Source organism: Marmota marmota, unplaced genomic scaffold (assembly GCF_001458135.2).
Source record: "Marmota marmota marmota unplaced genomic scaffold, marMar, whole genome shotgun sequence".
Lineage (NCBI taxonomy): Eukaryota > Metazoa > Chordata > Mammalia > Rodentia > Sciuridae > Marmota > Marmota marmota.
The window spans coordinates 28237259-28259708 of NW_026000229.1; the positions used below are offsets into that span (position 1 = coordinate 28237259).

At 37.3% G+C, this 22450-nt stretch overlaps 1 protein-coding gene across 5 annotated transcripts in view; it reads left to right on the plus strand.

Moving 5' to 3' along the window:
• The first annotated feature begins 3691 nt into the window (after window positions 1–3691).
• Dmxl2 (Dmx like 2) overlaps window positions 3692–22450 on the plus strand; it is a 159272-nt gene continuing 140513 nt past the window's right edge. For all 5 annotated transcript variants that reach the window (XM_015480657.2, XM_048793030.1, XM_048793028.1 and 2 more), the window contains exon 1: window positions 3692–4245. In XM_015480657.2, the coding sequence (XP_015336143.1) occupies window positions 4159–4245 (87 nt within the window). In that variant the 5' untranslated portion in view covers window positions 3692–4158. The remainder of the gene's footprint in view (window positions 4246–22450) is intronic.

The following is a 22450-nucleotide window of genomic DNA, read 5'->3' on the forward strand; positions in this document are numbered from 1 at the left end:
TTCTAATATGGTAAATGTTGAAGATCAAGAGATTCATCTAGAATCTAGTATTAGTTTTCAGGCTTTAAAATAGTTTCAAACTTTAAAACAGTATATCTTTAGGTTTTGAGAGGAAGATTAAAATCTTTATGACACTTAGAAGCAGTGTTTACTTCTAGTTATATAGCTGTTATTCCTAAAACACACATTCCATTTTCTCCTGTTATTTGATGTATATTAGTATTTGGTAAAATATTTGCTTTTATGTGTGAATATAATGTTGGAATTTCTTCAAATTTGCTACTTTGCTCCAAGTTTTGATTTAGTTTTTACTGAAATGGTTGCCTATAGGAATTAAATCTTCTTATAAAGGAATTTACTTGAATTCATTGTATTTAATTACTTGCTTTACATAAATTTTAACTAATACATGCTGTGTCTATATGTACAATACAAGAATTCTCTAAAATTTATTTGCTACTGTGATGTGTTTTTTAGTTGCTAATTCTAAGAGGAATAGCACCAATATTTGCCTTCATGGATTTTCATGCAGAATAGGCTTCACTGATTATTAAACATTTTTGTTTTGTTGTCTGCTATATTTTCAATAACTGAAATAGTTAACTTTCAATAACTGTATTTTCAATATATTTATTTTAGTTATGCAGCTTAGTACCTTTACTCATGATTACTAGTACATAGTTAAGTATATAGAACCAGTAATTCCCTGGAACTCGGCATACTGTACTCAGTGTCAAAAGGCAAAGATTACAACAAATTTAAAGATCTTCTTTGTTTTTATCTGTGATTCTAGAATCAGGCAACATTCATTCTATAAAATAAAATGGATGTTCTGATGAACTGAGCAAAGGAGGTTGGCATGATATATAGAAAAGGGCTGAGAAAAGCCAAATCCAGAGAACAAAAACAGACTGACCACTTCTAAGTTATTTTCCTTATAAAGTTCAGAGCACAGGGGACTTCCTTATCATGATGGCTAAAATTGGCTTGTTTGGAGATCTGGCTATCATTGCTCACTCTCCTTGTTTCTCAAATCAGATAAACAACTTAGTTTTGTCTTAGGGACATGGAACTGTATTATGAATTTCTCCATTTTGGTTTGCTCTGGTCTGTTGGGGCCTAGTGCAGGAGCTCAGCCCAAAGCAGTAAGTTATATTTAACAATAGAATACACTATTTACCTGAATGCTTTTCTCCATAAAAACACTGTAACATCATTTAGATCATTTTTCAAATACAAATAAATACATGTATAATGAAGGGTACTTTTCTTGCACAATTGGATGTTCTTATTCACATTTAACTCTTATTTGTCAGCAAAGAAAGTATTATGATTCGGATGTTAGGAAAACAAAGAAAATCAGATACTGACCCTGACTTGAAATATCCAGGATTCTAGTAAAGGAAACTGATATACAGTATGAATAAGTATTGTTATGGGATATGTGGCATATGTGTTTTACGGAGGTGGAAGACTCGAGATGTTTGGGTGGGCTCAAAGAAGGTTTTTTACTGAATAGATGACTTTTGAGCTCATATGTGTTTGTCAGGGGCTAGGGCTGTAACTCAGATGCAGAACACTTGCCTAGCATGTGTGAGGCAATGGGTTCCAACCTTAGCACTGCATAAAAATAAATAGATAAAGTAAAATATTTTTTTTTAAATGTGTTTGTCAGGTCAGCAAAGGGGACAAAGGTGTTCTAAGCAGGTGCTCTACCACAGAGCTATATGCCAGCCCCAGGAGGGCATTCTAGAGGAAAGAGCATGAGCAAAGGTAAGGAAGCATAAAAGAACACAGAATGCTCTGGAAACAGTATTAGCACAGTGGGGCTGGAGACTGGTGGGTGTGAGAGAACAGCCTGAGATAAAACAAGATTAGGCAGAAACCAGATTAAAATGGCTTATCAGCCAAGTGAAGGAGTTTGTCAAACTAAGAAGTTTGGAGTTTAACTGATAGAGAGGGGGAGTTACTACAGGATTTCAAGCTGAAGAATTTTTCCTTTAAAAAATGTTTCTCTGGGGCTGGGAGCATAGCTCAGTAGCAGAGCTCTTGTTTAGCCTGAGGCCCTGGGTGTAATTCCCAGTACAAGAAAGAAAGAAAGAAAAAAGATTTCTCTGAATGGATTGGAGAGCAAAGCAAAGGAACTGAAGGCAGTTAAACCAGTTAGGAGGAGGTCTAGAGTGACAGTAAATGACTTGTAAAGATGAGAATGAACTGGGAACCTCAAAAAAGAACCCATGGATATGGGGAAGGGGGCAGGGGAGAAAACCCTAAAGTGGCTCTAAGGTTTTTAGTCTGTGAGTGGGAGAACAGCTATGCCACTAAATGAAAAGGAAATACCTTAGGTCATTGGTCTTTTGATTTCTCTTGCTCCTTTCCATTGAATAGACGACCAACTAGCCAAATCTTCGCCTCTAATCTTACTCACCCTTCACTTAATGCTTCAAAGTGCTACAAAAGTATCTTCCTGGGCTGGGGTTGTGGCTCAATGATAGAGCACTTGCCTAGCACATATGAGGCACTGGGTTTAATACTCATCACCATATAAAAAAATAAAGATATTTTGTTCATCAACAACTAAAAATATTTTTTAAAAAGGATCTTCCTAAAGCAGTTCTGATTATATAAATTTCTGCTTGGAAACATCTGATAGAACCACTGTATATAGAATGAAATCAGGGCTTCTTGAGTAGAGCTCTGAGACTTTCCACGTTTGGCATAGCAAGAGATAAAGACCTCGTGGATATCTTTATCTCTTATTAACTATTATTTCCTTTCCCCATCCTATATATGGTTCCATCTGCCTCCAATCATTAATCTTTGCACTCTCCTAAGCGTTAGTTCCTGCTATTTTCTGTTGGAATGCAGTCTTGCTTTTCCATCTCAGCCTGTCAAAATTCTATCCAGTTTACGTCAGGTTCTGTTTCTATAACGCTTTATCTATGCCCTTAGTCACCATTATTCTTCCTCTTTTGTGGTGCATAGACTTTTGTTTCTCAATCACGACACATCTGGCGTTCTGAAGGCTTTTTAAGGTAGTTGTGCCTTCGTATCCCTTCTACTTCCTTGCTGTGACTGTTACAAAGTATGAGCTCGAATATTTTGCGACCTGGAGCAGACATCTGATCCCTGTGTTAAACACTCAAAGTCCAGCGGACAGTCTGGAAAAATCAGGCGATTCTGCGACTACCATGACATCACCAGTAAGGAAAAAAAAAAGGGGGGGGGGGGGTCTAGAGGAATCACCTGTCTCTACCGGGACTTTTTGTTGTTTAGAATAAGCGTGACCAAAGGTGGAAGCAAAATAATCTGCCGTCAGGATAATACGTCTTCTCTAAATCGCTGCAAGATGTAAAATAAAGTATCTTCGGAACTGCACTTTAAAAAAAGACCCAAGGGCTTTAAGAATTCTTGAGATGGAATTTCCCAGTGACTGTAGTGTCCTTCTCTTGAGGTCAGCTGCACTGATCATTACACACTGTACCGGGAATAGATTAAACACGCAGCAAAACAGGCCGGCTGCGTGTAGCCAGAGCTGTGTTGCTGTGTGGCTCCGCCCCCGTCCCCAGAGGCCGCAGTCCCAGCGGCTCCAAGGGAACTCCCGCACGTCTGCGCGCGCAATCCCTGCACAGGGGGTCGGCGCGGCGCGCGCAATTGCCCTGGAAACCTCTGCAAGCGCACGCGCAAGCGCGGGGTTGTGGGGGGGAGGACCGGGCGGTCTCGCTGAGAGAGGAGGGCTTTATCCTCCCGCTCGACCGTCGCTCCCCAGCGGTGGGCGTGCGCGCGCTGGTCTTTTCCCTCGGGCGGAACGTCCCTTCTAGCACGCGCCCGGCTCGCGCGCTCCTTCGGGCGCCTCCCCCGCCTCACACGCACCCTTGCCCTCCTCCCGCATTTGTGCGCCGGTGCAGCAGGCAGTGGGAGCATCCGGGCACTTCCGCAGCCGAGCGGCGACCCGGGCGGCGGCTGCAGTCGAGGACCTCCCATGGCAGGGAAGAGGCGGGGGGGAGGTGAAAGGGGAGCGCTGCGTTAAGCCGGAGCCGAGGCGGGGTGGGTCCCGAGGGAGGCGGAGGGGGAAGTGGATCTGGCTGTAGGAGCAGGGCCGGGCGCGGGGCTTGTAGCCCCTTTCACGCATTCCTCAGTCCAGCCTGGGCTCCGGAGATGCATCTGCATCAGGTCCTCACCGGGGCTGTCAACCCCGGAGACAACTGCTACTCCGTGGGCAGCGTCGGGGATGTCCCTTTCACGGTGAGCGGCGACCGGGAGCCCAAGGGGGAGAGACCGGGGTCTGGGACTCCCTAGCCAGGGCCCACGCCTCCCTGGAGGCTGCGAAGGGTTAGTGGGCCCGCTGGCTCCCCTTTTGCAGCCTTGGCATTTAGTTTCCCCAGGGGCCGGTGGGAGTGTGTCCTGCGGCTGGTGTTGTAATTACCCGGCAGTGGAAAGGATTAAGAATCCAACGCGCTCATCATCCTCAGCAAACAGGCGCGGGTGACAGGACTGGAAGGTTCCTCCTGGGGCGGCCCTTGAGTGTGCGGTGAAGGAAGGTGGTTGCAGCGGCTAAAACCCAAGAGTGTCGGTTTCGCACCTGCTCTTGGTTGGAAAGGAAGAGTCGGTCTTCCTCTCGGAGCGTGGAGGCGATGCTGTGCCTTGGCTCCCCCAGCCAGTTGTGTTGGGGCAGCGAGGAGCTGCTGGAGCCTGTGGCTTTAAAGCCGGCTGTCTGTATCTGATATGGGAAATCTTAACACTAACAAGAAAATTGAAAAATTTTTCCCTGAAATATTTGGAATGGAAGGGTTAGAGTGACAGTGGCCACGAGGTCGCTGTTTGGTAATCCTTCTGGGTGATATTTTAATCTGTTTACCCTTCTAGGTAATATTCTAATCTGCTTGCAAGGTAGGCTTTTTTTTTTTTTTTTAACCGAGGCAGTGTGAAAATTTTATGACTTTTCCTTTCGCGTGTGAGGAAAAATGTATATAAACATTTTAGGACCTCTTTAATGTCTGGGTGAAATAGACATATATTGGATTAATCAGTCCTTTTTGGGAATGCTAGGTTCAAACCAAGTCCTAGAGCTTCTTTTTATCAGACTCCCATGGATTAAAGAGTTTTTAAAAATTTTTTAGTAAATTTATAAATGATCCTCCTTAGGAGAAACTGTAGGCAAGTGAGATCTCGGTTAAATGCACATTGTTATTGATAACATTCTGCTTGATAAATTGGAAATGCTTTTTAGACAAGGGGAAATCCTTTGATCTGATGTCTGTTTTCCAGCAGCATGTTTTTAAAACTGCAGGAGGAAAAAAAAAAAAAAAGCCCCAGCAAAACTGCAGAATCATTATGTAGCAGTGCATTCTGGAACAGAATTTGTCTGTCTTTTAATGTTTTGTGATTCATTAAAAATAACCCCACAAGGTTGTTTTTTGGCCATATTAGTTTTTAAATGTAATCATCTTGGCTTTGTTCCAATTTAGAATGAATCCCTTAAAAACAGGATTTTCCTAACCTATATGGTAACTCCAATTGCAATTAATGGTGTCATCTGTATTTTGTTTACATGTGACTTAAAAGATCAGTGTAGAATTGAGCTTGGATTTCAAGTATGTAGAGAATATTTAGGGAATAGAGAAAATTTCTCTATTGCTCAATTGTGTAAACAGGGAGGAAGTTCCTGAGAGGTAGAACAGCCTTCATCAAGAAACAAATCTGAAATCTTTGGTATGAGGTATTTTCCCACTATCAAGGTGGTGATAGTTTACTGCTTCCATCTAAAGTGGAATATTTTCTCACTGCAGGACTGTCGTAGAGAGTTGAACATGTTCAAATGCCATCTGGAAAAAGCCAGTGTTAGAACTGTTAGTGCCTAGCAGGTGTGGTTATGTTGTATAGTCCATCTCTGACCAGATACTTGGAATCATTTTCAACTCTTTACCATTTCCCTAATTCTTCCAATCATCAAATCTAGCTGACTCTGCAGTGTTTATTTGATTTACCTCTTTTCATGTCTAAAGTCACCATCTGTATCAGAGAACTTTATTTACTTAATATAAAACCTTCCAAATGGGTTTCCTGACACTCATCTCTGATCATGTCAGTTCATCCCCCACACAGCTGTTAGGATAATTTTCAAGTACCATTTTATCATATTACTTTTGGTTTAAGAATATGTAGTTGTTCCTAATAGCTGTGTTAGGAAATTTAAGCTTGTTAAATATTCTCCTGCTGTGTATGTACTCCTTACCTTAGTCCCACTGTTACATACTAATCTTCTTATTCTAGCCTATATATTTATGTTGCAACAAGAGAGTCCTTGCTTCTCATCTTGCCAAACACAACTCAAAATGTACGTAGTTTAGAATGCCTGCTGAGACCCTGATTGTTATTTTGGTCCTTTGACAAATGGAAATACAAACCCATTTTGCACACCATCTTGCTTTAATTCCTTATTTATGAATGCCGTGATCCAGTTATAATTTTACCATGAATTAGAAATGACCTTTTGAGCTCTGAAAACAATTAAAAAAAAAAAGTGAGAATAAGCTGTTTTCAAGAACTCTAGAATCAACAAATACTGTGAATGTCTATTATTTTAGTAAAAATAAAACTAAAAAATTAAAAATAAAGTTCCTTTAAATGGAGTATGCTATTTAATATATATATATGTATATTGTATATACATATATATTTATTATAAATATATACACACACATATATATATTTATTGTAAATATATATACACACATATATATATTTATTGTAAATACACACACACACATTTAGTTGTAAATATATTTTATTGATTTTTATGTGGTGCTGAGGATCGAACCCAGGGCCTTGGACATGCTAGGTGAGCACTCTACTGCTGACCCACAACCCTAGCTCCACTATTTGATTTTTATAGCAGTCAAATGGAAAAACTTTAGTTCTGCATCAGATGACTGAAGAGGGGACCAGGCAGGACTGGAATCAAGGTCTAGTGACTACTCATCTGGTGGGCTCTTTTTAGTAGTATATTTCCTTTTAATACTGGGCCTGCTCTAAACCTCTTTTTTGTGTGGAAGATCTTTTAGATGTGGTTGGTATAGAAGGAAATACTCTTGCAGCTCACTAGTGGTTCTTAGTCAATGTAGTGTTTCCTGAGAAGTTTTTCAAAATAGGGTAGATAATTCATCTCAGTTTAGCTTTTAAAAATGGAATTATTATAAAAGGATTTTGAAGTGCGTATGACATTGTAATAATTGAAAAACCAGATACTATATTTTGCTGTACATAGTGGGTGGTTTGCTTGACTGGGCTGTGAATGACTGCTTGGTAATGCCATGATGTCCCAAATTGTGCTATATTGACATGGTGGTACAGTTTGTAGTGGACATTCCCAGCGATGTGTGTAGGTTTAGTGGTGATATGTAAGCTATGATGGTCTTTACTTTTTTTTTTTTTTTTTTTTGGATAATTAACAGCATTTTAAAAAACATTCACTGTGAAAAACCTTCACGGTTGTATATCTTTGTGGGTGTGTGTGTGTGTGGGGGGGCTGGAGATGGGGCTGGGAATTGAACCCAGGAGTACTTTACTACCAAGCTTCATCCTTATTCCTTTTTATTTGGAGATAGGTCTTGCTTACTTGCTTTGGGCCTTGCTAAATTGCCGATGATGGCCTTGAACTTGTGCTCCTCCTGCCTTAGCCTCCCAAGTCACCAGGATTATAGGAGCCACCACACTCAATTATATATTATATTTAAAAACATCACTTTTTTTGGTACCAGGGATTGAACCCAGGGTCACTTAACCAAGCTACATCCACAGCCTTTTTTTAAATGTTTTTTTTAATTTTGAGACAGGGTCTTGCTAAGTCCGGAGGTTCTCACTAAGTTGCTGAGGCTGGTCTCGAACTTTCAATCCTCCTGCTTAGCCTCCCAAGTCACTGGGATTGCAAGTGTGAGCCACCGCATCCAGCTAAAGTATCACCTTTTGATAATTCTGTTCTTTTCAGTGTAAAATCTAAATTTTGGAAATATTATCATGCATTTAAATTAGAGTCTCGGTTATCCATGAGCTTTATTATACTTGATTCTTTTTCCTTTAAGTTTTTTTTTTTTTGGTACCCTGGATTGATCCCCACATCTCCCATTCATTTTTATTATTATTATTTTTTATTTTGAGATAGGGCCTCACTAAGTTGCTTGAGCCTAGCTTTGTACTTGCTGTCCTCCTGTCTTAGCAGGAGGTATGTGCCATCATCTCTAACTCTTTAAGATATTTCTAACTATCCTTCAGATAAGTGAATGGTTTGAGGCTTTGTGCAATAGGTATTGTAAATTTCTCATTACTTATGTTATTACTTTCTTGAAAAATAGTCATAGAGTACCTAGTTTCTTTTACTTTTTTATAAATATTAAAATATTAATTAAGATAAGGATTATACATAATGATTACAAGTATAATTAAAAATGCTCATCATTTGGCCTCAGGAGTGCAATCTGTGTTTTCAGATGTGCAGAGGCAATTGATGTTATTCCAGTCTGACATGATTTAACATCTTGATCAAAGTTTACAAAAATTAGTAAATCATTAGCACTCTTACAGAGTTTATAATAAATATACCAGCAGAGATTAAAATGATGTACATTATTGTAACATTAGGAAGATGGAATAGAGCATATATATATATATAGTTGAAGATAAAAAGTTTCATGGAATATTGACATTTGGCAAAAGAGATATTAGGACTTTCTGATGGCAAGAACTATAAAAAACAAGGAATGGTGTAATTAAAAAAAATAAATTATTGAGTATTCTTTTCACAAAACAACTTCCTTTTTTAAATGTAGGACTTCATTAAATGTCAAATACCCTTAGAAGTTGAAAAGTATAACTTGCAAACATTATGCATAACTTTTTAAGAAAACATCTGGTATGCTGACATTTTTGACTTTTGTTATTGAAAATGATCATTCTGTTTATACATTTAGCAGATTTTTGTTGAACACACAGGTGTACTAGGCTCTGGGAGATTTAAAAAAAAAAAAACACCTAAAAACATAGTCCTGATTTTAGGGAGTTTATTAAAGAAGTGTAGGAATCTGGTGACATAATAGGAGAGTTAAAACATACACTTAACCACAGTGGCCAGCTGTACCATGTTATTAGGCACTTGAATTGTGAGAATTCAGGAGGACTAAGAGGTTATTGTTGGCCAGGGCTGTTAGGAGTTGGACAGAAAAATGATTCTGCATTGGCATGTTATTAACATGTATAACAACTCATGCATTCATCAACTATGCATAGACTAAGGGGAAAGGTAGAAGTCAAGAATTTAGAAGGGACTTGTTTTACAAGAGCATTTGGCCCATTTATTCTTGGAGTATAGCTTCTTATTTATTTAAGTTGATATACACTATTTCAAATTTTATGGGCTTGCACTTAGTGTCACCTTGCATGTGAGTATGAAGTTATGTAAATTCTTATGTTCCTGTGTAAATTGTTAGTTAGACTTCTTGTTTATGATGGGAAAATATTAGTAACTACCCGTATTTTGGTGTGATTCTGAATAAAGTCTTCCCCCAAATGGGAGCTTAGAGTCTAGCTACATTGCATGATCTTGGCTAAATCACTTAAACATTTTTAAGTTTTTCATATGTAAAATGAAGTGCTGCCCCCCTTCCCACATTGAACCCAGCGACTCACATGCTAGACAAGCACTCTACTACTGTGCTACATCTTCTTCCCTTTTTACTTTGAAACTAAGTTGCCTAGTTTAGTCTCAGATCAGCCTCATTTGTAGCTGAGTAAATAAAGTTCTTAAATTAGGTCCTCTCCAAGTATTTAGGCCTTGAATGAACCTTATATGGGCTTCATTAGAGATTTCTAGGACTGAAAGAGAAAATGGACCAGAAACGGTGGTTTTAGTAAAGCAATAGGTATGGAGTCTTGGTTGTCTTGTTATCCCTCCACTTAAGTTTATAAGACTGTTGATCAGACTTCACAGTTTGGTAGTCTATTCTTCCTGGCTCAGTAAATAGGCCATTCAGAGAATTATAAAGTAGTTGATCTAGGAAAGAGTCAGTCTTTGGACTCACAGCGAGGAGAAGGCTCTTGTTTATGACTGTGTCCTCAGCTCTTGACAGAGCTGTAAGTAGTTGCCTGGGACAGTCATAATAGGGGATGGAAGATAAGACCAGTGTGATTGTGTTCAGATCTTTCTTAGGAAGGCCCTCTGGCCCTCTTCTCTTTTGCCTACTCCCCAACAAATTATTCCTTTACCTACTATTCTTAGAATTTGGGATATTTAAAATATTCTTTAGATATTAAAATCATATTATCTTAACTTGGAGCTTGGAAAAATTTTTTTTTGTAGTTGTAGATGGACAGTATGCTTTTATTTTATTTGTTTATTTTTCTGTGGTGCTGAGGATTGAACCCAGTGCCTCACAGGTGCAAGGCAAGCACTCTGCCATTGAGCTACAGAGTGCTTGCCACTTGGGAAATTTTTAAAACAAATCAGTCTTAATATTTAATCATCAGAAAGAGTGGATGTTGGAAAAACAAGTCATGCCTGACCAATTTAATTACCTTCTAAGAAAGCATGCAAAGCATTATTTAAAAGGGGATAGTAACAATATCTGTAATTCAGATTTAAAGGCTTTTCTAGCTTGCCACTTACTTGTTTTTCTTTTGGTGGCACTGGGGATCAAACCCAGAGGTGCTTGACTCCTGAGCTCCAACCTCAGCCCTTTTTGTTTTGTTTTGATATGGGGTCTCGCTAAAGTGCTAAGGCTGACCTTGAACTTTTGATCCTCATGTCTCAGCCTTCCCAGTCACCAGGATTATATGTGTGTGCCATTATGCCCAGCTTCCCAGTTACTTTTTAAAACAAGTTTGGAAGCCAAATATTTTATCTGAGAGCAAAGTAACAGGACTTATTAGAGTAATAGACAGCAGAGCTCCCAAAGGGGGAGGGGTTCCAAGAGAAGGATACCTGTCAGTCATATACTTTAGAAGAAATCTTAGGGTTTTCAATGTTTTTGAGATTGTAAAATTATTTTGCATTGTATTTTTGCTCTGGAACCCTAATTCATGATGTAAAAAGATAGGATCTCATTTTTTTGTTCTAATTAGTTATATATATGAAAGTAGAATGCATTTTGACATATCAAGTATAAATGGAATATAACTTCTCATAGGCCCTCTTTCAAGGAGGAGATATAACTTACACAGGTACTATAACTATATTTTCTTTTTCTTTAGAAATAGCACATGTAACCCTGTTCCTTTATGTACACATGTGAAACCAATTGCCTGTTCTTTTTATTTTATTTAAGTTATATTTTTAGTTATAGTTGGACACAATAATACCTTTATTTTATTTATTAACTTTATGTGGTGCTGAGGATTGAACCCAGGGCCTTGCCTGTGCTAGGTGAGCACTCTACCGCTGAGCCACAAACAACCCCAGCCCTGTTCTTTTTATTTTTAAACCTTCTCATTTCATGACTACTGAAATCTTCTTTAGTGTTCCCCAATTCTAAACACTTAAAAAAAAGTGATGGTAATCTCATTATCCTTCTAGAGAAGTTAGATGTAAAGGGGTCTGGCTGAATAGAAATGGACTCCTCAGAACATAGTACATGCTAATTTGGTGGGTTGATTTGAAAGACATAAATAATGCACTCTTAGATGGGTTAACTTTGGAAATATATGTTCCTTTAGGTCTGTTTTCTTTACTTCTCTAAATATTAACTGCTTCAAGGATAATAACATTTCATTATAAAATTAATTAGTGATGTTTTCCTTCTATGACTGTAGGAGAAATCCAGGAAACATAGTTCATAAGGACATTGTGCAAGAGGATATAGATACAAAAAAACCATAAAATTTTTGATTTAGATTCCATTCACAGGTACATGTAGCTCATATGGCAGCTGTAGTTCAAGAATAAGATGCCCCAAATTTTCACAGGAGTAATGACTTTGGTCTTGTGATGTGGTAGCAGTTTTTTTCACACCATCTCTGGCCTTGACTGTATCTACATTTAAGAGGATCCAGTCAGCAGGAGGTTTCTAATTATTTTGTACTCTACCCATAGCATCTTCTATCATTCTTTTATGTGGATGAATAGCCAGGGTTTTTAGCAAAGGACACTTTCTCTACTTAACACTGGTTGTTCTAAACTGGGGGTGATTTTGCCCCTCAGGAAGCATTTAGCAGTGTCTGGAGACATCTTTCATTGCCATGACTAGGGTGGGGGGTTGATATTGGCATCTAGTGAGGAGAGGCCAGGGATTGTGATAAGTATCAAAGAATGGACAGGACAGCCTTCCACAGCAAAGAATTATCCAGCTTAGAATGCCAGCCCCAATGGTGTTGAAGTTGTAGGAAATGCTGTTTTATATGCTCAGGTCCCTCTTTCCAACTCAAGGACATTGCTCTGTCAGTTTCCCCTTTTTCTCTTTTAAAATTGCTTTTTCTGTTCTACTGAAGTTCTTTGTTCCTTTAGTTCTCTTTGATTTCCTTTCCTCACTTAATTTCTCCTTTTCAGCCTGCTTCCAGATATATATATCCAGTTGTTTCTTTGATATTTCTTTTTCGAATGTGTAATAACTATCACCAATTCCTCAACTTATCAGTTTTTTACATTGACTTTCAAATCGCTTCTTTTTTTCCTTACACTCCAAATAAAATCCCAAGTGCCTTCAATGTCTTTTATTGCAGTTACTATAACACCTGGAGCTGAGCCTGGTAAAATGTGTAATAAATTAATAAATGAGAAGGACACAACATAACATATTTTTGCATAAATATACAGTGACCAGTTTCTTAATAACGTTTTGATATAGATCCGTGGCTTTGAGTCGGACTTGGAAAAATCAGTTTTACAGGATTGGGGCAGAGAGCTGATATAATACAATCCAGGTGTAAAGCTCTGCTGGTCTGGTTAATTCAAGGATGTATATTAATGTATTAGGAGGTATTGACAGATTATACTCATTAGGCAGTTCTCAATGTTCTTTAGTTAACTCTCTTAAACAACTTTAGTATGTGACAAATTGTATTAATCTGACAAATATCTGATGTGAAGAAATTCTGTATTTAAGAGTTTGAATTACACATTGTATTAGTTTGTGTAGTATTGGCTGCCATAATAAAATACCACAAATTGAGTGAGTTAAACAACAGAAATATGTTTTTTCACAGTTCTGGAGGCTGGAAATCCAAGGTCAAGGTTGGGCTGATTTTCTTTCTCTTGAAGACTTCTCCTTAGCTTATACATGGTTGGTTTTCTTCCTTGCTATGTCCTCCTATTGCCTTTTCTTTGTGTACATGCATTCTTGGTGTCTCTTCCTCTTATAAGGACACTGGTCCTGTTAGATCAGGAGACACTTTTAAGTTTGAATTTATTTATTTTTGCTAATATATGAAAACAAAAATTATACATATTTATGGGGTACCATGTTATATTTTAATGTAGGTATGTATTGTATTATGTTTAAACCAAGTTATACATGTATCCAGATATTTATAAACATTTCTTTATGGTGAAAATATTGAAGCTCTTACTTTCTAGCTTTTTGAAATATATAAAACTCCTTTCTTTTCTAATTATAAATTAGTACCCATTAATCAACCTTTTCCTGTTCCTCTTTCTCTAGTTTTATGACATCCTTTAACCTTAATTACTTCCTTAAAGACCTTATCTCTGGGGCTGAGGTTGTGACTCAACAGTAGAGCACTCGCCTAGCACGTTGAGGCCTTGGGTTTGATCCTCAACACCACATAAATAAATAAATAATTAAAATAAAGGTGTTGTGCTCAACTACAACTAAAAAATAAATATTAAAAAAAAAGACCTTATCTCTGAATACTGTCACATTAGAAGTTAGAGTTTCTACTTAACGTTAGGTCATTTATTTGTTGACTTTTTCTTCTTTTAAGGAATGAACTCCATGCAATAAACTTTCCTCTTAATACTGCCTTTATAGTGTCCCAGAGATTTCAATATGTTGCATCAGTATTCTCATTTACCTTTAAGAATTTTTTAATCTCCCTTTGCTGGCTTTTGCAACCCATTGTACATTCAGTAGCATATTATTTGTTCTCCATGTGTTTCAGTAGCTCTATTTTTTATTTTATCATTGATTTCTAATTTCATTCCATTTTGATCTGATAGAATTCAGGGTAGTATCTCTACTTTCTTGTATTTTCTAAGAGTTGCTTTGTGGCACAGTATATGGTCTGTTTTAGAGAAGGATCCATGTGCTATTGAGAAGAAAGTGTATTCGCTCTGTGATGGATGAAATATTCTATATATGTCTGTTAAGTCTAAGTTATTGATTTTATTATTGAGTTCTATAGTTTCTTTGTTTAGCTTTTGTTTGAAAGATCTATCTAGTGGTGAAAGAGGTGTGTTAAAGTCACCCAGAATTATTGTGTAATGGTCTGTTTGACTCTTGAATTTGAGAATAGTTTGTTTGATGAATGTAGATGTTCCATTGTTTGGGGCATATGAATTTATAATTGTTATGTCTTGTTGATGTATGGTTTCCTTAAGCAGTGTGAAGTGTCCCTCTTTATCCCTTTTGATTAACTTTGGCTTGAAGTCTACTTTATTTGATATGAGGGTGGAAACCCCTGCTTGTTTTCACAGTCTATGTGAGTGGTATGTTTTTTCTGAACCTTTCACCTCAGTTTGTGGATGTCTTTTTGTCTTTTCCTATGAGATGGGTTTCTTGAAGGCAACATATTGTTGGGTCTTTTATTTTTAATCCAGCCTACCAGTTTATGTTTTTTGATTGGTAAGTTTAGGCCATTAGCATTCAGGGTTAGTATTGTGACATGACTTGTTTTCCTGGTCATTTTTGTTTATTTTTGGTATTTAACTTGACTTAGTTTTTCCTTTGATTGGTTTTTCATTTAGTGTAATATCTCCCTTTGCTGATTTTCATTTCCTCCTCATGGAATATTTTGTTGAGGATATTCTCTAGTGCAGGCTTTGTAATTGTAAATTTTAACTTTGTAATCGTAATTGTAAATTCTAACTTTTGTTTATCATGGAAGGTTTTTATTTTGTCATCAAATCTAAAGCTTAATTTTGCTGGATATAAGATTCTTGATTGGCACCCAATTTTTTAAAATTCTTTTTTTTATTTATATATGACAGCGGAATGCATTACAATTCTTATTACACATAGAGAGCACCATTTTTCTTATCTCTGGTTGTATACACCAGTTTGTGTCTTCATACATGTACTTTGGATATGATGTCCATCACGTTGCACCATCATTTCTAACCCCATGGCCCTCTCCCTTCACTTCCTACCCCTCTTCCCTATCTAGAGTCCGTCTATTCCTCCCATGCTCCCACTCCCAACCCCACTATGAATCAGCCTCCTTATATCAGAGAAAACATTTGGCATTTGGTTTTTTGGGATTGGCTAGCTCCACTTAGCATTATCTTCTCTAACTCCATCCATTTACCTGCAAATGCCATGATTTTATTCCCTTTTAATGCTGAGTAATATTCCATTGTGTATATATGCCACATTTTTTTTTTATCCATTCATCTATTGAAGGGCATCTAGGTTGGTTCTACAGTTTAGCTATTGTGAGTTGTGCTGCTATAAACATTGATGTGGCTGTGTCCCTGTAGTATGCTGTTTTTAAGTCCTTTGAGTATAGACCAGGGAGAGGGATAGCTGGGTCAAATGGTGGTTCCAATCTCAATTTTCCAAGAAAATCTCCATACTGTTTTTTATATTGGCTGCAACAATTTGTAGTCCCACCAGCAGTGATCTTGGGAGCAAATCTTTATCCCTCACACATCAGATAGAGCACTAATCTCTAGGGTATATCAAGAACTCAAAAAGCTAAGCACCAAAAACCCCCACAAATAACCCAATCAATAAATGGGCCAAGGACCTGAACAGACATTTCTCAGAATATGATATACAATTAATGAAGAAATATAGGAAAAAATGTTCATCATTGCTAGCAGTTAGAAAAATGCAAATCAAAATTACTCTATGATTTCATCTCACTCTAGTCAGAATGGCACTTTTTATGCATATAAACAATAAGTGTTGGCGAGGAAGTGGGGAAAAATGCACACTCATACACTGCTGGTTGGCATCCATTTTCTTTGCGAGCTTGGTATATATTGTTCTAGGCTTCTAGCTTTCAGGGTCTGGGTTGAAAAATCTGCAGATATCCTAATTGGTTTCCTCCTTTGTGTAATCTGATTCCTTTCTCTTGTGGCTTTTAAAATTCTCTCCTTATTCTGTATGCTAGGCATTTTCATTATAATGTGTCTTGGTGTGGATCTGTTGTGATTTTGTACATTTGGTGTCCCATAAGCCTCTTGTATTTGATTTTACAATTCATTCTTCATGTTTGGAAAATTTTCTGATATTATTTCATTGAATAGATTGTTCATTCCTTTGGTTTGGGACTGTATACCTTCCTCTATCCCAATAATTCTTAAATTTGGCTTTTTTATGTTACTGCATAATTCTTGAATGTTCTGCTCATGGTTTCCTACCATCTTCACTGTGTGGTCTACATTATTTTCAAGATTATATATTTTGTCTTCATTGTCTGAGGTCCTGTCTTCCAAGTGATTTAATCTGTTGGTGGTGCTTTCAATTAAGTTTTTAATTTGGTTTATTGTTTCTTTCATTTCAAGGATTTTTGTTTAGTTTTTTTTTTCAGAACTTCTATCTCCTTATTGAAGTAATCTTTTGCTTTCTGTATTTGCTTATGTAGTTCTTTATTGAATAATCTTTTACTGCCTGTATTTGCTATCTTATATCATCCTGTAATTTACAGAAAATTTTAATTTTGTACATCATGAACTCCTTCTCTGTAATTTCTTCTGCTGTGCTGGCCATGGATTCTAATAATGTAATATCTTGGTTTGTTTTGGGCACTTTTCCCCCTTGTTTTTTCATGTTGTTTGTGTGTCATCCCTTCCATCACTGTGGATCTGAGGCATTACAGTTTTTACCCTATAAGCTTATAGTGTCCCTGCATGGTTCCGATACCTCTCCTTTGAGGGGGAGAACAATATTAACAGATCTCAATACAAACAATATACAACCTTAAACCAAAGGGCTGCTATTAAGACATTTATAGTTTTGTCACAATATACATAAATGGTGAGTTCAATTATTATCTACAGTAGGTTTGCAAAAGGGTCTATAGTTTCTGATGGTGGACAAAGAACCGGGGGTGGGGGTGAGATGTAGGATGAGATGTTGAGGTGGTAGGAAGTGAGGATATAGTTATTAGATCTTTGAAAGTAAGAAAGAGGAATCTAAAGAAGTTGATTAGTAGTAGGAGAAGAGAGAGAAAGTGATTTTGGGGAGACAAGTAAGTGGGCAGACAGTAGAGTACAAAAGACAAACATAAATATTAAGAAAAATTAAAAATGTAAAAATAGGAGATAAAGAATATACAATGCCACTGCAATATACTATTCAGACATCCCAGTCCTCTGTAGCCTAAGTTATGAAAAGTACTTGGTTTCACAAATGTTGGGGATATGAGGACGGGAGAAGAGAGAGAGGAAAAGAAATCTTGAAGGAAGATATAAGGATTGTTTTTGTTGGAGATCAGTGTCTTCCTGCTTCCCTTCTTGTCCAATAGTGGGGTTGTCTGTTGTTTGCTAGTATCTCCACCCTCAGGATGGTGAAGGTTATTAGGGTGGGAGGATTAGTCTTGGGGGAGGGGCTTCTGGAAGTAGGGTATAGCACTTGCTGGTCCCTGATGGGATACTGCACCCCAAGGATATCCTTGTGATGTGGGCGCCTGGTCTCATTTCCTATATCCTGTAAACCTCACAATTCTTGGTCTCTAATTTAGTCTCTAAACTGTATTACACTCACCCTTTCTACTTTGCAATCAGGAACCTTTTTCTCTGGATATCTTGTGGGTTGCACTCTGGGGGCTGCTCACCTATCATGGAGAGCTGTTTGGTATTGGGCAGTTCAAGACCAGGTTTTTTGAGCTTTAGACTCTATGTAGCCACAAGCACTGTGCCAGGTTAGCAGCTGCTGGGGAGAGCGGGGAGTTGAGGACTAAAGGTATCTTGATATTGCTTCTAAGCCCCAGCTGGTGTGCCAAGCTGGGGGTTGCTCCGACTAGAGATGGCTACAAAGGTGTCCCAAGATGGAGGCAGCTGCTATCGGTGATGGGTGGTAGAATGGGGTGGGGTGGGGTGGTGGGCGGTGTGTTCTGAGATGCAGCTCTGTGGTGTGCAGTGTTGTGGCTGGGGGCTGTCTCCAGATGCTGTGTGGTGTCCGCAGGTACAGGCTACTGCGTGTAAGGGACTATGGCAATGGTTGCAGTGTCCCAAGATGGAGGTGACCCGGGGAGCTCCTTGTTGGTAGATTGGGGTCCACATGAGCAGCAGCCGGAGTTCCTGCACATGGGCAGTGGCCTGGTGTCCTGTCTGGAAGTGGCTGCTGGGAGTCCTGTGCAGGTGCTAATGCTAGTGGTCCTGCTTGGGCACCTGGAGGTCCTGTGTGGACATGACTGGGAGTCCTACGCTGATGCTGAGTGAAGCAAGATTCTCTTTAAGTAATTTTTAAGAATGTGATAATACACACATGGAATAAACATAGCTGAGATAATTTTATGCTTTACAAATTTGTATAGTTACAATCAAAAGCCTGATATGACCATTAAAAGCAGAAAGCAAATAAAAATCATAAAGAATTCAGTTTTTTTGTTTTAAATATTTAATGTAATGTCTGCATTGTAAAAACAATTCAGTGATGAAAGAAAGTAAATCTGAAAGGTTTCATTCCCTAGTGGAATTTTGACTAGTATAACTTCCTTGTTCTGTTAAAACAATTATTTGAGTTCCTGGGCATTGTGCATATCCCTAGGTAAATGAGTTATTAAAGTGAACTGTTGTACAAGAGCACTTGATGTATATTGTCATCAGCTATAAACTAGTTAAATTGGAGATTATCTATGAAAATGTTAGTTTTGGTTATAGATAATTGAATACCTGCAGCCTTTCTTTCTGGCAGTATTTAATAGTGTCAACTATATGTGAGACTTTTTTTTTTTCTATAGAAAACAAGGCAATTTAAAAAAGTCGTAGAACCAAGCATGGGTGCAGATGTGTAATCCCAGTGACTCCGGAGGCTAAGGCAGGAGGATTGGGAAGTTTGAGGCCAGCCTCAGCAATTTAGTGAGATCATGTCTCAAAAAATAAAAAGGACTGGGAATGTGCCTCAGTGGTTAAACACCCTTGGTTACAATCTTTGGTACAAAAAAAAAAGTGGTAGTATTTATCTGTTTATTAATATTTACTTTATATTTATTTCTGTGTCAAAATAGTACATGAAATAAAATGTTTTACAGTTTAAATGTAGTCTAGTAAGTACCTTCATTTTAAGGATGAGGAAAATAATACACTTGAGAAATTAAAAGATTTAGTGAAGGCCATATATGAAACAACCCAGAATAATGGGTTTCATTGTGTCATATTCATATATTCATATAACATACTTTTGTTAAATCCAATCCCTCAATACCACCCCTTACTTTTCCTCTCTTCCCCCTTCCCTCATCATTCTACTTTAAAAAAGTTTATTCATGCCAGGTGCAATGGCGCAGGCCTGTGGCAGAACATGTTTCAGCAATCAGCTGAGCTGGTGAACCCAAGACACCTAGTCCTTCCTTTATTCTTTCCTTTAAATTTTAAAAAGTAACATGTTCTTGTAGATAATTTTAAAGATGCAAAAGAAGATAAAAGTATTTATTGGGCTAGGGATGTGGCTCAAGCGGTAGCGCGCTTGCCTGGCATGCACGGGGCACTGGGTTTGATCCTCAGCACTACATACAAATAAAATAAGGATGTTGTGTCCACCGAAAACTAAAAAGTAAATATTAAAAAAAAATTCTCTCTCTCTCTCTCTTAAAAAAAATAAGAAGATAAAAATATTTATAATGGGACAACCCAGAGATAAAATATGGTAATTTGGACTATGGACTTATGGAGGAAACCTTTCACTATTGATTATATTTATCTGTACTTTTTTGTCATGAATTTATTAATATTTTGTGTAGATTTTTACATTTAGTAGTATAACATTGTTAATAGCAACTTGTCTTTTAAAAAAGGTGTGTAGCATCTGTTGTATTGCATCTTTTTTCTCATTCTTGCCTTTGGTTTTTTGTGTCTGAATCTATTTCTAGCTTTACTAGTTCTTTTTATTATTTTGTATTTAATTTTTTTAAAAATTTTGAACCCAGGGGTGCTTAACCACTGAGTGACTCCCCCAGCCCTTTTTATTTTTTATTGCCCTTTTTATTTTTTATTTTGAGACAGGGTCTCACTAAGTCGCTCAGAGCCTTGCTAAGTTGCTGAGGCTGGTTTTGAACTTGCAGTCCTCCTGCCCCAGCCTCCTGAGTTGCTGGGATTACAGGCATGTGCCACCATGCCTGGCTATTTAATTAACATTTATTTTAAATTTCTACATTGTCTAGCTTAATTTTGGTGTTTTCTCCCTAACTTGTTGAGAAAAATGCCTGCCTCATATCAGTCTTTCTTTCTAAAAAATCGTTTAAAAATATAAGTTTGGGGCTGTGGTTGTGGCTCAGCGGTAGAGCACTCGCCTAGCATGTGCAAGGCCCTGGGTTCGATCCTCAGCACCACATAAAAATAAAATATTGTGTCCAACTACAACTAAAATAAATATATTTAAAAAAATAAAAATATAAGTTTTCCTCCAAGATCTACAAGCCACAAATTGTTTAATCATTAACCCATAAATAATTACAGAAGTGTATTTTTAAAAAGTCCAGGCACCATGGTATGTGCCTGTAATCCCAGTTACTCAGGAGTCAGAGGCAGAAAGATTGCAAGTTTGAGGCCAGCCTTAGCACCCTAGTGAGATACTCACAAAATAAAAAGGGCTGAGGATGTAGCTTAGTGTTAGACCTCTCCTGGGTTAAATCCCCAATGAAACCCCCACTTTCTTCCCCCCCAAAACTATATTACTAAGTTTCTAAGTATATGAGACTTTTAAAGTTATAATTCTGTTTACTAGTTTCCAGCATAGCTGTATTGTGCCTAAACATTTTAGAGTATACACTTACAGGCTTTTTAAGTTGGTTGAAATTTCAGTTGGCCAATATTTATAAATGTTCCCTGTGCTTAAGAAAATTTGTGCTTTGTAAACTGTGTTCTACTTATATCCTTTAGGTCAAGTTTGTTAGTCATGTTGTTTAAGTCTTCAGAATATCCTGCTTTTCTCTCTGCTTATTCATTCCTTTATGGAGACTTGTGTTAAAATTGACTATGGAACTTTGATTTATCCCTGCCTTCTTGTAGTTTTTTAAATTTTATTTTCATTTATTGGTCTTATATATTTCAAATTTATATCTTCCTAGAGAATTGACCTGTTTTTGTCAATAAAATTACATTGTTGTTTAATCAAAAGATCTAGCAGTCCCTTATCTGGTATTAATATAGCTTTAGCAGCTTTTCTTTTGGTTAGCATTTGTGGCAGTTTACTTTTTCCTTTGATTTTCAGATTTTCTGTATAGTTATATTAAATGGTGTATTTTAATTTTAATTTTATTTTTTTGGTACTGGGGATTGAACTCAGGGGCACTTAACCACTGAACAACATCACCAGCCCTATTTTGTGTTTTATTTAGAGACAGGGTATCACTGAATTGCTTAGCACCTTACTTTTGCTGAGGCTGGCATTGAATCCTCCTGCCTCAACCTCTCGAGCTGCTGGGATTACAGGTGTGTACCATCATGCCCAGCAAATGGTGTATTTTAAAATTTTATTTTCTAGTGTTCAATGGGTAGCATATAGAAATACTATTGATTTTTGTGTGTTGATTTTATATTCTGTGATATTGTTAGTGCTAAGATTTTTCCTTTTTGCCTGTTATTGGCTGGGACTTCCAGTACTAGTTTTTACTTATTTATTTATTTAATGGATGTTCTTTATAAGGTTGAGGAAGTTCCTATCTATTCCTTATTTGCTGAAAGTATTTATCATAAAGGATCTTATATATTGTCATGCCTTTTCTTCAGGTTCATATATTTTTTCTTCTTTAAGTTATAATGTAGTGGATAACAGCGATTGATTTTTTGAAAATCAAACCAGTCTTATATTATTGGTATAAGCCCCACTTGTTTATGCTGTATTATTTTTTATTTGTGACTGATTATTATTTACTGATATTTTATGATGTATTTTGCACATATATTCATTGCATATATTAGTATATATTTTTATCTTGTACTATTTTTGTATAGTTTTGTATTATTGTGATGCTTGGTTTCATAAAATGAGTTGGGGGTATATTGTCCTTTTCTGTTTTCTGTCAGGATCATGTAGAATTAGTGTCATTTCTTATTTAAATTTTAGTAGAATTTGCCAGTAAAACCATCTTTGTGTGGAGGTTTTTTTTTTTTTTTTTTTTT